The 14,177-nt window shown below is 51.8% G+C and overlaps 1 protein-coding gene across 9 annotated transcripts in view; it reads left to right on the top strand.

The window, feature by feature from the left end:
* RANBP3 (RAN binding protein 3) overlaps nt 1-14,177 on the top strand; it is a 54,797-nt gene that overhangs the window by 18,370 nt on the left and 22,250 nt on the right. For 4 of the 9 annotated variants that reach the window (XM_043586327.1, XM_043586328.1, XM_043586330.1 and 1 more), the window contains exons 2-3: nt 1,059-1,114; nt 6,786-6,974. In XM_043586327.1, coding sequence (XP_043442262.1) covers nt 1,059-1,114; nt 6,786-6,974 — 245 coding nt within the window. Of the gene's footprint in view, nt 1-1,058; nt 1,115-6,785; nt 6,975-7,489; nt 7,646-14,177 lie in introns of those variants that run through there. The other 5 variants (XM_043586331.1, XM_043586336.1, XM_043586334.1 and 2 more) reach the window with 2 other exon arrangements.

Below are 14,177 nucleotides of genomic sequence, written 5' to 3'. Positions count from 1 at the left end.
ACCTAGCGGTCCTACTGGGTAAAGCTGGTGTAAGTGAAGGTTTTCTGTTATCCTGGCTTCCCAGGACCGAGGGCTCCACAAACAGCAGGGCTGTGCGGTGCTCCCCATATTCATGATCCCCCTCGCTTCCCATCCATTGTCTGCTCTCGAGGCTTTGAATGCTGACGAGGGCCCTGGGTGCACCCAGAGCCACCATACCCAACCCCCAGGCAATGAGGCAGGCAGCATCCAGGCCTGCCCCCACGGGTGAACGTAGTCCTCACCCACAGTCCCCGCTGCCATCCACGCAGGCACGAGTGGCAAAGGGCTGTAGATTCAGCTGCCCCTGGGTAAGAGAGAAATGGTGTTGCCTGAGAACAATAGGTCTCATCATGTGTCTGAACATTTCAAAGGGTGTCTTCCTTCCACAACAGCTGTGCAAGATGGACTCAGAATTTTCGCAACTCCTTAAATCCTTTTTTTATTTTAATGGGCAGTCACTTAGAGATCCAGGTGGAATGTCAGGTGACTCAACCAGGGTAAGCTCTCCAAAGAGCATGAGCTGTGTGGATAGAGGTTGCAGTCTGGCTATCCCCCGGCCCCCGCTGGCCTATAAATTAAAAAAAAAAAAAAAGATAAACCTAAACTAGTCTTCAGCATTTGAAATTCAGGAGATGCCACGTAAAGGTCTGACATCTCTGTGCCACATTCCTGCAAGGCCACGGTTGATGGCGCAGAACGGCATTGCCTTGGATACCCTGCAGCGTGCCGCCCTCCCCACCACTCTCTGTCCATCACTGGCGTGGCTGTTCTAAGAGAGTCTTGCAACCTTTTTCTTGATGTATAACATGCACCAGAAAAGTGCACACACCCTAACATTAAGTGTCAGATGTTCACAAACAACACGCCCCCATGGCTACTTTAAGAAACCATTTTCTAAGTGATTTTTGACGTTCTTTGGAGTTACTAGTTTTATATCGGGTTTGGTTTTTGCTTTTAACTTATTACAAACAAATGTAGCTTTGTTTACTGTACGAATATAGTGTTGGGGGGAAAACAACCAATTTTTCTTTTTGCAGAAAAACCTGCCATTGCTCCGCCCGTCTTTGTGTTTCAGAAGGATAAAGGACAAAAGGTAAGGGGCCGGTATGTTCTCTCGTCACATGATTACTCTGATCTGTTTTCTTCCAGAGGTCTCTCCCAGGTCACAAGGCCAAGGGTACTTCTCTTTTAAGCCTTCACTTTGAGCTTGAAAGGAAAAGGTCCTGTGGCTTTAAGTTATCCTGGTGAGAGGTTAAGACGGGCGTGTGTGGAAAGGGTTCAGAAGCCTCGCTATGAACGGTGGTAGGAAGCTGCTTTCTAATTCTTAATGGTTCATTTTAGAAATGCCTCTCTACATTAGGAAGAGTAGGAGAGAAAAGGCAGAAGGAAGGGGGAGGGGGAGGGAAGGAGGAAGGAAGGAGAGAGAGTAATGGTGGTTAAAGGGGAAGACAGGACCTTTAAAGATTTCAGGGAGATATTTTGGCCCCCAACCAACTTGGCAGAAATGCATTTAGAATAATTATCTATTACTTGGCTTGCATTATGTATTTACCATCCATCTTTGTTATTTGTTGCTTCTTGCTCTTGGATTTCAAATGTCTCGGTTGCACCCATGTTGGGAATACCTTACCTAACTCCTAGCAATGAGCTAGCAGTTCGTTAAAGGCCTGATTGGTGCCATGGTAGCATTCTGATGTCGCATGCTGCCGTTTACCCAGAAGTCATTGATTTTATGTCTGTCCCTGACCAATCAGTGTGGAAGGTTGGGGTTGTGTCCAGGGTAGTTGATGTTCTGTGGTGATGCTTCCCAAGCTTATAGGAGGACTCTACTTGGCCAAAAAAATGGTTGATCCCTTCCACCCCACCCCTCACCCCCAGGACAGCAGGTATAATTTAATACCCTTTGCAAGATTTCAGAGTGACCAAAGTGCTAGATTTGGTGTGTTTTGACATCTGTTTGTATCTTTATTTTCTTTTCTTCTTTTTTTTTGTTTTTCTTCTTGAGAGAGCGCAAAGTACACACGAGGGAGGGGCAGAGGCAGAGAAAGAATCCCTAGCTGGTTTCACGACACAGGGCTCGATCTCAAAACTGTGAGATCATGACCTGAGCCGAAATCAAGAGTCGGATGCCCAACTGACTGAGCCACCCAGGTGCCCCAAATCCATTTACATCCTGTTGATAAGAACAGATCCGTTCAAAAGCTCTCCTTTTGGAGACTTGTGATCCACGGGCGAGGTGTCTGGTAGATGCCCGGTCCTCCGGCGGCGTGGCCAGCCCTGAAGTCCGGGACCGCTGGTCTGGCGATTTGGGACTCCTCACAGCCCAGCTACTGCTCCTAGACCCTGTCCCTCGGTCTGAGAAGAGAGGCCAGACTTCTGTGTGGCCCAAGTTTTCCTGGACCTTGTTCAAGTACGGTGCCAGGAAGAGAGCGTGTGTGCGCGCAGGGGGGGCAGGAGGGAGAAGTGGCTGTCTTAAACCCACGAACACACACACATACCCTTGCAGGGTACCTTCTTGTGAGCCGGGGCTCACGTGCTAGTCTTGCTCTCATGTTAAACTTTCCCATTGTTCGTTCTTTTGCTAAAGAGAGAATGACAGCACCCAAGGAAACATTCTTCCTGCTTTGTCTCAGTTTTCCAGGTGCTGTTTTCAAGACACATCAGCCTCTGGGGTCTCCTCTCCCCTGGGCCTTGACTAGTACATGTAGCTTAATTACAAGTATCTCTGTCATTGGTCTTTTGGAGGTTCGCTCACAGAGAAGGGGCTGGTGCGCTTTTGCTAACTCTTAGAAATGCGTGTGTTCAGTTTCTGTTGTAGATGTGAAAGTTGCTTCTCTCAGGCTTTCTGTAAAACGAGGATCTTTTAGGATTTTGAATGTTTTTATGATCTTTTGAACCACTTTGAAACGGGTCAGCAAACTAAGGCCTGCCACCACCGCCTGTTTTTGTAAATAAAGTTTTATTGGCACACAGCCATGCCCACCCTGTTCCCAGTAGCCGAGGCTGCTTTCCAGCTGTGACAGCAGAGTGAGGTAATTTGGGCAGAGACATATGGCCCACAAAGTCCAAAATACTTAGTAGCTGACCCTTTACAGAAAAAATTGGCCGACCCCAGATTTAAATTTAGGAATTAATACTTTCAACCCGAAGACTTGGACAACCAGCAGGAAGAAACACTAAAATGTACCATTTGTTCGGCCAAATTTAGAATGTTTTTTAAATCTCTGACTCCCATTTCAATACTGTTTTCACGGTTGAAGTGCTTCTTGCCTGCAGCCTTGTGGTTCAGAGGCTGTAACTTCCATGTATTACCTCCAGCAGGTTGGGGTGAGGCTGAATCAGAAGAGTAGCTAGGAAACTGCTCAGCATCATGTTAAAAATGTGCAAATGTAGTTCTTATCAAAACATTGACTCCGAGCCAACTCTAAATGGGCTTCTAAAAATAACTGATCTCCGGTTCCTCAGAGTTCAGCCCTCCACTTCTGCCCGGCCTGCGGGACCAGATCCCGGGCGGGACGCGGGAAGTCTCTGCGTGTTTGTGAAGGAGGGCCTTCTGTGACCGTCCATGAGGGCAGCTGTCTGAGCTGTTGGGTGGGTAGTGGCCAGGTGAAGGTGGAATCTTCCTTTCTTTCTCTGCTGCTTATGACGGCTCAGAAGCGAGGCAGCGCTGCAGGGAGCAGCCGTGGCACTTCTGACAGAGACGAGGGTTCGAGCCTCATTCAGTTCCCATCTCCCTGGCCCAGGTTCCAGCCCGTCCGCTTCTCACGTTGCAGAAGCAGAGCTGGGAACGGGCCGCACAGGCTGCTCCCGCTTTGGTTTCTCCTCTCCTGTCCAACTTTGTATTTTGAAAATATTCAGTCCTCAGAAAAGTTAGAAGACTGAGACTGCAGACGCCGGGATGTCCTTCACCTGGCTTCACCTGGCCTCAGCACGGACATCTTTGTCTTAAATGCTGGAAGCACTCGACTATAGGTGGTGCCCACTGATGCTTCTCCCCTAAATCCTTCTGCAGGTGCCTCCTGGGAATAGGGCGGCCCTCTCCATGGCCCCAGTGCTATTGTCACTCCTAAGAAAGTGATGCTTATTTTAGAAATATCCTTCAATGTGTAGGCCATATTTATGTTGTCCTAATCGTCAGCAAAATGTCCCTTACGACTATTTCTGGAGCCCTTTCTTGACCCACAAAGACCAGGAAGTCCCACTGTCAAATGTCGGACCACTGACTTACCTTTCAGTAAACTGTCTCTAAACCACCCAGCGGGCTGCCCTTCAAAGAACTTGTGTCTCCCCTCCCCCTGCCAAGGAGAACACTCCACAGGCCCAACTATTATCTGAACCATGATTGAGGCAAAAGATTTGAAATCAAAAAGAGAAAAAATGAAGCTGTTAGCCCAGGCGGGGTTTTTGGTTTTGTTCAGTAGCAAAGCCATGTGGCGTCTTCTAACCACGGTCCAAGTTGCATTAACAGCAGGCTACAAATTGGTGGCGGTGGCCTGCCAGTGGTGGCATCTCTTAGTGTCAGCACAGGTTGTCAGATCCCCCTGTTGTTCCCTGTTAGAGAAAGCAGTTGACAGTTTGAACTCCAGCCCTAACGCCGAAAATCCAGTTGGACCCAGACCCAGAGCCCAATCGACAGCCCGGAATCGTCCTTCCTTCCTTCCATGCTCTCATGCTTCCTCAAGAGGGCGCTCCTCGTGAGCGGCTTGCCTTCACGTATTTCTGTTTCTTAACTGCCTTGAATGGAGACCCGTTTGTTTTTTTCTTCCTTTTGATGTAAAGAGATTTTCGAAACTCCTTAGGAGTGTGTTTCATTGACTGTGACGACTGATGTTTCTTTCAGACACTTTGTCTTCTGAGTGTATTACTCTGCAGGGGTGAGGCTTTGTGGGGGTTGCACTTGGCCGATGGGGTAACGTCTGCTTGGTGGAAAGACAAAGCAGTTGCAGAGATGCGGATGGGCAGGAAGGAAGGGGTCACTGAATGCTGCCACAGTATCTTTAGGCCCAGTTTCAAAGCTTACTGCTGATTAACAAGCCTATCCTGTGTGCGCGCGTGTGTGTTTTGGTTTTTGTCAGCCATGTATATTTCAGGATGATGTCAAAGGCTCCCAAAATCTTGATGCCAGAGTTTCACAAATATGTTGAAAAACTACAGGCCCTGTCTTGGTTCTCTAGAGCTCCCTTTTCCTGTCCAACAAAAACACTCAGACCCAAGTAGAAAACACTGGAATGGCATATGTGTTTCTTTTTGGTCCTCCAGTTTAGCCGTCATTTCAAGTTCAATGCCATGAGAGCATTTGAACATTCGTGCTCTAAAAGCAGGGGTTAAAAAAAAAAAAAAAAAAAAAACCCAAGTGGTTCTAATTAGAGATAGGCCATTGTCCACAGAGCTTATGGCTTAATGTTCTCTTAGCGGGTGTTTAATCTCCAGCCGTAAAGTAGCAGCCAACTGGTGCATGGGCCAACCTCTGTGTGTTGAGTGGGTTTGAGGGACAGCTTGAGAAGGAAGGCTTTCGTGTCTGTGCTTCTCCCCTTTATAGGGAGAATCGATTTTGCTGACTTGTTCAGTGTATGAATGAGCTCACATTTTGTTGCTTTTGCTTTCCTCAGAATGTTCAAAAGTTCTCTCAAGTCGTCTTTATAGAGTTCCTTTGATCCAACAGACTGGCATTTTAAGGAATAGCCCCCAAGCCCTATCTAAAGAGGTTTTAGTCACTTCACACTCCGAAGAAGAGTGGCCAGGTCTGTGGAAGGACAAGGTAGCCACTCAGTTCACAGAGCGAGAGAAGTGACTCCATGTTGTGAACGATGCCAAGCGGGAGATTTGGGGACCAGAGCCCATCTGTTGCAGGACACCGGCTTTGTAACCCATTCTTCAAGAGCTCCCATTCATCCCAGAACTCCCGGTCCCTGGGAGCCCCTCCAGAATCCCAGGAACCACCTCGTAGGAAGCCAGGGGTGTTGTACCTTCAAGAACAAAAATTTCCAGAACCAGCTTTCTCTTACCCTGGCTGTTTTCTAAATACACCCTTGCCAAGGTATTTGGGGTGAACGTGGGAAAATCCTAGGCCAAGGGTCTCCCTCCTCCAGCTGAACTCCCACCCATCTGATAGAAAGCCAGCTCTCTGTGTCTCTGGCAGCTGGCTTGGTCACCCCGCATCTGCACTCACTGAGGCGAGAAAGCCTTCCCTTTATCTCAGGTTTAAGCAGAACGAATTGAAAGGTGCTAGAAGCCCTGTAAACCGTGTACACTCCGTTTTGTAGGCTATTCCAGGCCTGCCTCCCCTCCCCCACTTTTTTTAACGGACAGAAATGGTGCTGAGGGCCAACTTCCCTCCTCAGTGTCCTTGCAGAGATGGGTCATCAACCCCTAGAGACAAATGGACATAATCGCCCCTGTTCCCCTCCGGTAGAGGCCCTGCCCCCATCTTGGTCTCCAGGAGCGTCGTTCCTCGCTCACAGCCCATAAGCACAGTAGCTCCAGGCTGCAGGTTGTGGAAATGGGGTCCCAGGCCTCCTGCACACCTCAAAGCTCCCTGCAAAGTTAAACAGCAGCCAAGTCCGCACTCATTTTCCATTCTTTCATTCTGGAGGGCCAGTTTCGTTGGGCAAAACACAACAGCATGTGCCAGGCTTCTTGTGTCATCCTCCCAGGCAGGGGCTGCTGAAGTCTGAACGTCTCTAGCCCTTCGATCCCCGCCCACCCCTTGCCCTGTGTTGCAGCCTTTGTTTACATTGAAGGAAAATTGTCTTTTTTGCTCCCAGTCCTCTGCAGAGCAAAAAGACTTGTCGGATTCGGGAGAGGAGCCTCGGGGGGAGGCTGAGGCCCCCCACCATGGCACGGGTCACCCCGAGTCAGCTGGTGAGCATGCCCTAGAGCCTCCTGCCCCCGCTAGCGCTTCAGCCAGCACTCCTGAAGCCCAGCTTCTTCCTTTCCCGCGAGAACTGGCAGGGGTAAGTCCACCTCCACCCAGCACTCCACGGCCTGGGGGTCCCAACCCAGACCGGCCCCTTTCCCTTTGGGCTCCTCAGGTCAGACCCTAGACCGCAAGCAGCCGATCATAACTGAAAAGATGATCATGATCTCTGCAGCACCCTTTAATTCTTGCTGCCAGAAAGTCAGGGAAGATTGAGTCCCCTTTTTCATTGAGACTTTCTAAACGGGGGAATTTATATACACCCCTAGCAAGAAGCAAATCCTGTTGCCTGAGAGAGACATAAGGGGTCAAAAGAGGGATTGAGTAATGGGGTAGAACCTTCCAAATCAAATTCGACCCCCTCTCCGTCCTTCCATTTTTCTTTCTCCTCTCCCTGAATTTGGGCGTTCAGGTTCAGGGTCTTAGAAACACCAGTAGCCCCAGCTTCCTTGATCTAGAGGAAGAGGAGGTGTCTAAAGCAGACTGCTCTGCAAGACCGGTTGTGTTTGGACTGTGGTTAGGCTGTGAACTGCTTGTCTTCAATCAAAGCAGGAAGAAGAAAAGACTCTTCTTTTGAATCCAGAGGGAACCCCTTGAGCCCTTTATCTTTGTATTGAGAAGGCTTTTGAAGATTATAGGTGGAGAAGATTGTGAACTCTCGAGAACAAGAAATGTCTTGAGTGTTTGGAGGTTGATAAAATGGGAAAGGTAAACATCACCCTACATTCAGGATTCAAAACTCCATGTGGGTACCTAAGCCCCCCATTCTGGCAGGGGAAAATGACTCTTAAGGAAACAAGGAACCCTGCTGTGCACACCAAACACTGGGTAGCCATCCAGGGTGTCACAGTCCCAGACCTTCAGCGATCCCTTGTGTCACATCACCAGTGTGCTTAAGGAAATGATGAAAATTCAGTTACAGCCACCAAGCCCTGGGACACGCAGGAAGAAGTGATGTTCAGCAGAGGTGAGGTTGGAGGCCACTTGGAACATTTTGGAGGAGTCAGTGTGTAGTGGAAGAAGAATAAACGGCCTTTACCGTGTGTCGGGCAGCAGTGACGGGGGCAGTCCCTCATGGTGTACAAGTGGGTTTGGGCCCAGTAAAGATTCCAGCCGGGAGGCGCCCACACCAAAGTGTTCCAGGGGTTCACAGGCAAGCACAGAACTGACAGAGCAAGAATTAGGAGATGATCACTTTTTCGGTTGGGGGCCCAGCAGCTCCTGGAACCTTCTGCTGAGCAGGTATTTTGAGTTATTGTGCCTTCAGCCTTCGCAGGCACAGGAAATCGTGTCCTCGGTTCCCTGAGAACAGACGACCTCCGTGTGGATCTGCCCAAGAGGCTCTGGGGCCCTTTGCTGCTGTCTGGTTTGAACACAACAGCTCACAGAGCTGCCTGTCACTCGAGAGGCTGAGGGTTTTCAATTGAGAGTAGCAGATGGGTAGGTCACAGAGGTGGAGTCACAGCAGCTGTTCCTCCAGAGGCACACAGGCTGGTGTGGGCCTTATCTAATGCCCATCTGGTAAGACCGGGGTGGGGGGTGGGGGTCTCACCTTCTGCCTGCAGCCGGGCCAGATGGGGATTTCTGTAGCCTGGCCGATGGGACTGGACTTCTCAAGTCTTGTGGACTTTGGGTCAGAGGCTCTAATCCCCCAAAATTGAAACCATCTCCAGCCCGGCCATGCAAGGTCAAGTGTTAACAGTGGGAAACCTCAAGCCGGGTTGTGGGTCACCGTGGGAGGAAGTCAGGACCGGGGGGAGCAGTCGATGAACATACCAGCACAGCAGCAATGGCCGTGCACATGACACACACACGTGTTGTTTGGTTTTAGCATTTGTAACTGTGGGAGTCCCTGGTCCCATCAGAAGTCCGTCAGTGCCACCTTCACATCGTTTGGTGATAGCTCTGAGCCCACCAGGACTTACTCCTTTGGGTTCTCAGCAGAGAAAACTGGCTTGTTGCCAGTGGCTCCCATTAACTGGCTTTCGCTAGTGATTGGGCATGTTCAAAGCTGAGTAAACTTTTTCTGGGTCACTCAGGGCATAAATTAAAGCAGATGGAACCTGATCCCAGTTTCTTCTCAGGTTGAGATGTTCCTTTGGTTAGCTAGGACTAGTTGCTCTCACATCCGAACAGATTTGGATCTTGCCCTGTACCACACTGGAATTCAGGAAACCGCCCACCCTGACCCAGCCAATCTCGTCCATCACGTTTGGTCGGTTCTTTATTGCATGATCCCTTGAGGAAATGTAAAGCCGGAAAATTCTTTATAATAAATAGCGGCTCGCCGAATTGTTGCTTAGAGAGGGCCCGCTCATCTTTCAGTCTCCCCGGACTCTGGCCATCTAAGACTCAGTACCGGGAACGAGCCTCTATATATCAGACTTCCTGGCTCTCAGAAGACAGCTTGGAGAAGACCAGACCACATCCAAATTAAGTTCTCTGATCCAGAGAAAGCAGGCAGCTCTTTGTGCTTACTCTGAGTCTGGCTTAAGTCTCCTGGACTGATGCTCAGAGCCAAGGCCCTGCTGAGCCCGAAGTGTGTTTATTAGACCCACCAGGAAGCTTAGGTCCTGGAACCAGACCCCTGGCTGGACAGCTTCCCTCCTCTTCTAGGTTCTGCATGGGATTTGGACCCTCATTTCACACCCCCCGCCCGACATTCAGACCTTCGGAGGCCATGATTTTTTTTCTTCAGTATCTACCTTTTTAGTAAGAAGTTCTGAGCTGGTCACCCAGTTGCAGAATAAACAGCATTGAATCAGCCCATAGTGCCTTTGAAGACAAGGACATGTCAGGAGTCCCCTCCCTTGATTGATTTTTCATCCCAGGCATCCATTTCCCTGTAGCCACAGCCAGGCAAGCTTTCTAACAGTTCAGTCCATACTGGAGTCGCTGAGGCCCAGGCAAGCCAAATGGTGTCTGGCATGGTCTCGTTTTCTGGTCTTTTCTGGGAAGTCAGGAAGGCAGTACTGTTCACTCCGGCTTACGCTCCCTGTGTGTCAGCTTTGGAGACACAGTGGCCAGCTCCATTCCTTCCCCTTGGATTGGCCTAGCACCTTTGTCCTTCTTGAGGCCACACCAAGCAGCCTCATGAGAGCCATGTTTTCTCAGGGCATGGGGTGGGGGTGGGGGACCCTGGATAAGCATAATGATCATAAATTTTCACCGTTTCATCCTTTACAAAGAACTGCAGCTTCCCACATCTACAGTCCAGGGTCCTGTTCCGAGTTAGACGTTACCATCTATTTTGTCCTTGGCAAGAGGGACATGCACACCTCACAGAATGAGCGGCTCCCCCCGAGGTTCCCGTGGCTCTGACGGGAGAGAGCTGCCGCCCCTGTGATTCTTTCCACCCGTCCACAGCAGCCGCCACCGTGGGGGCTTTTCGTCTTCTGTAAGCCCAGTCCACTCGTTCACACTCCGTGACACCGGGGAAGCGAATTGAAGGATTCCCTTTGGGCTTCTTTCTTTCCTGCCTCCTTATGTAAGTGTTGATTTGGGATATGTTCATCATGGTGTCCCAGATGGGTGCTGACCCCAGTGTCCTCTAGGTATCCTCCCGAAACCCTGATCCTCAAAGAGGTGGATTCTAGTGTGGGAGGAGGCAGAGGAGGAAATGGGGCCTTCACACCTGCTTCTGCCCTGGCTCCTCCCCACAGAGGAATCCTGGAAGCCTGTTCTTCGAGTCCCCATGGCTGTGGCTCCTGAGCTTTGGTGGCACACTTCCCGGGTCCGAGGAGCTGTAGCTGTTTGTGCCCCGGGCATTGTTCTCAGCTGACCCCGATCGGCCTCTCCCTTGGTTGGGGTGAGGGGTGGCCCCTGACTACCAGGCTGCTGTGTTGGCAAAAAGTGTGCGTGGAGACTGCGTTGGCCTTGTTTGGGGCCGGGGTTGGCTTGAGAGGGAGTTGCTTTGCTCCAGGCCTTTCCGTTTGGGGAGAAGACAGCACGAGACAGCCAGACAGCAAGCTCAGACCTTCAGTGCAGTTGGGGGGGTGGGGGCAGACATCAGGCTCACGTGGGCAGCTGGAAGAGTTGAGGATTTCTGGAAGAGTTGACATATCCAAAGGCAAGCAGAAATTACTTCCTTGTACATTGTCTTGTTTCTTTGTGCTAGTTCCTATTGAGGAGAGTTGCTGGCGTCAGTTTCCTTACTGCTTCTGAGTTGGCTAGTTCAGACCCCACAGGAGGTTCCAGCAGCTTCTGGAAGGTTCTTCCTGGGTGGGGGAATCTCCTGTGTTGTCCTCCCCTGGCCTTGGCCTCTCAGCTTTTCCAGGACCAAGACACCAGTCACGTGCCTCTTAGAAGAGATTTGAGGTGTGGGTTTGAGGGTCTCCTGGGGCTTAAGGGACTAGACATATCTGAATCTTGTCTGGCCAGGCACCCTCTCTTCTCCAGGTCACCGAAGGGGCTGCGACCAACTCGGGCTCCATTTATGCAACGAGTGCATGCCGAGCATCTATTGTGCACAGCGTCCCGGGTGTTCTGTGCTGAGCTGTGCGCAGAACAGCCAGACGGACACGTTAGATCCTTTCCAGCTGGTACACAAACGGCAGAGGCGCGAGAGGCTGTGGGTGGGATGGAGAGGAGCAGCTTCCGCTCGCTGTGTGGCGGGATAGTGAGCGAGCTCGGCTTCCCCCGGAGGAGGGTTCCCCCTGGAGGAGGCCATGCTGAGCGGAGCTGCAGGAAGCTCGTCCCAGGCCTTGGGGGCAGCACACACAGAAGGAACCCTGAGGTGGGAACAGTGTTGGCAGATTGAGAAAACAGGAAGGAGACTGGGAGTCTGAAGCGTGACAGCAAGGAGGGGTCGTAGGGCATGGACAGACGGGGCCCCGGAGGCCTCAGCTCTTGGTCTGGGCACACTTCTGGGGGGGTTCCTGGCACCCATCACATCCTTAAGGAGACTCCCGATTCCTGAGACACTTCGGGTGTTGTTGGCATAGGTAAGAAAGTTCGGTGTCAATTAAGAACCCCAAAACACGTGAAGCAAAAATTGACAGAACTGAAGGGAGAATTCAGATACAGTCGTAGCGTCGGAGAGCCCAAGCACCCCAGTGGAGTAGTCTGCAGGGCTCCGGGAGGGCTTAGACAGCACTCAACCCCGCTGGCCTGGCAGGCCACCTGTCCCAGAGAACATTCCAGACGGTGCTGTGCTGCAGAGTAACCGGGACACTCTCCAGACAGACTGCTTGCGGGGCCACAAAACAAGTGTCAGTAAGCTGGAGATGACTGAAATCGCACAGTCGTTTGCAAGCACAGTGGAATGAAATCAGAAATGTGTAGATTTCTGGAAATCCGCACATGGGGAAATGAGACAAGATAGCTTGCAGGGCAGAGGGAAGTTAGGTGCAGAGGCCTCTTGGCATTGAGCTGGTGGAGGAACACCCTTTTCGGCAGCTGAGGAAACAGGAAGCTGGGGCGTGACAAGCTCTCTGGACTGCTGACCAGGCTAGGGGCCACTCTTCTGCGTGGAATGCAGGGACACATGCCTTAGCAGCTTCTCTGAGGCCCTCAGAGCACCTGAGATTTGTGTCCCTTCACTGAGCAAATGCCAGGCGAGGTCCCACTGTGTGCTGCATGCCAGCACCCTCCTGGGACTCAAGCCGGTGGAGGCCGTGACACAGATTGCACAATCAGCGTGAGAGGCGGAGGACTGCAGGGGACAACGAGGCCAGAGGACAGGGGTGGGTGTGAGGGGGTTGTCAGGTGAGGAGCCAGGGACAAGAGAGCAGGACCAGAGGTGGGGCCGTTTCCGGATCCCAGAAGTCGCTCTGCGGAAGTGACAGATCCCGCGGGATCTGAGAGGCTGCCACGTGTGGGGTTGGTACAGCCAGAATGCTTAGTGAGAGGAGCGAAGCACCAGGAGCCACGGGACCAGACCTGGGGGTGGGCCGGCCGCTGTGAAGGAACAGGAAGGAGGTACCTGGGTCTGCACCTCAGTGATGTCACCCAAGGAAGGGGATGGTCCTGGGAGAAAAGGTCTGTTGTGCCAGTGTCATGGCTCTGTGTTGTCAGATGCCACCCCAGTGCTTAGTCCTGGGCTTGGGGCCATCTTCTTAACACCCCTGGCCTCGTCCCCATCCCTGACTCCTCATCTGGCTGCCCCAGGACGTGACTTCACATCTGGATCCTTGTCACACAAGGGCATAACATCCAGCGGAAGTGAGCCGGCTGGGAGAGCCCCACCTTGGCCGGGTGTTGGGTCGGGCTGAGTGCTGCCCCACCTGCTTATCCCACTGACCCCGTCAATCTCCCTGAGGCGCCGGCGCCCCCATTTCCCAAGCAAGGAAACGAGCCTGGGCAAGTGAAACAGTTTGCCCAAGGTGTACCTTTAGGAAGTGTCAGAGCTGGGAGAAAGTACTGCAGGCCTTCCAGAGGGGTCGAGCCCCTTGAGGCTCCTGCCGCCGGTTTGTGCCCATCTGAAGCCCGCCTGCCCGACTCCTCCCTGTTTGATTTCGTTTGGGACCCAGTGGTGTGCTCACAGCTGCCCCGCGGACTGTCGAGCCCCTGTTGTGTTATGAGGGGTTTGTTTACTAAGCACTCTGCTGGATGGCCTCCCCTGCGCCCCCGGATCAGCCTTTGCGGATGTGGGGACAGCAGCCGTCCTCGCCCCTTCACAGAGGCTTGCAGCGGGCGCTTAGAACAGCTTGTGTTTCTGACTCCAGCCCACGTTGTCAGCTCACACAGGAGAGCGTGCAGGCTGGGATCCTTTTCTCTCCCTGTCCCTTAGGACAGGGTCTACAAACTCCGGGCCTCTGTCTACAAGCTAAGATGGTGGAATATACACGTGGCCCAAAATGCTGAAAGTCCTTTGTGGCCCTTTATGGGGAAAGTGGCGCCCAGGGCTCCAGCCGGTGCTCACAGCCCGTTATTTACGTTATTTAGGGCAGTTACTGCATCTGTCTCCACCCCGCCCTGGTCTCACAGAGCACTTTCCCAGGCGCACCTCATCTAATCCCTAACAGCTCCTCCAGGCAGGTGGTCCTCCTTTGGCTAACCTTGACCCCTAGGGGCTTTTCTGGAAATAAGAAAATTGGCTCCTCTGCTCACTCCCACGTTCAGTGCCCCGGGAGGACTGATATGCACTCATCAGTGTTTGCTTCTGGCTGCTTCTTTCGGAAGAGTCACAACGTCTCTGAGAAGGGCTGTCTTCTAGGGGTTGGGTATTATCTGGGGGTTGGGAACGGGGCCTCATCCTAAGGCTTCTGGATGGCTAGTTGTGAACATTCTAAAACTAAAC

This window comes from Prionailurus bengalensis, chromosome A2 (genome assembly GCF_016509475.1).
Source record: "Prionailurus bengalensis isolate Pbe53 chromosome A2, Fcat_Pben_1.1_paternal_pri, whole genome shotgun sequence".
Taxonomy (NCBI): domain Eukaryota; kingdom Metazoa; phylum Chordata; class Mammalia; order Carnivora; family Felidae; genus Prionailurus; species Prionailurus bengalensis.
This window is presented reverse-complemented; position numbering and strand designations above follow the sequence as displayed.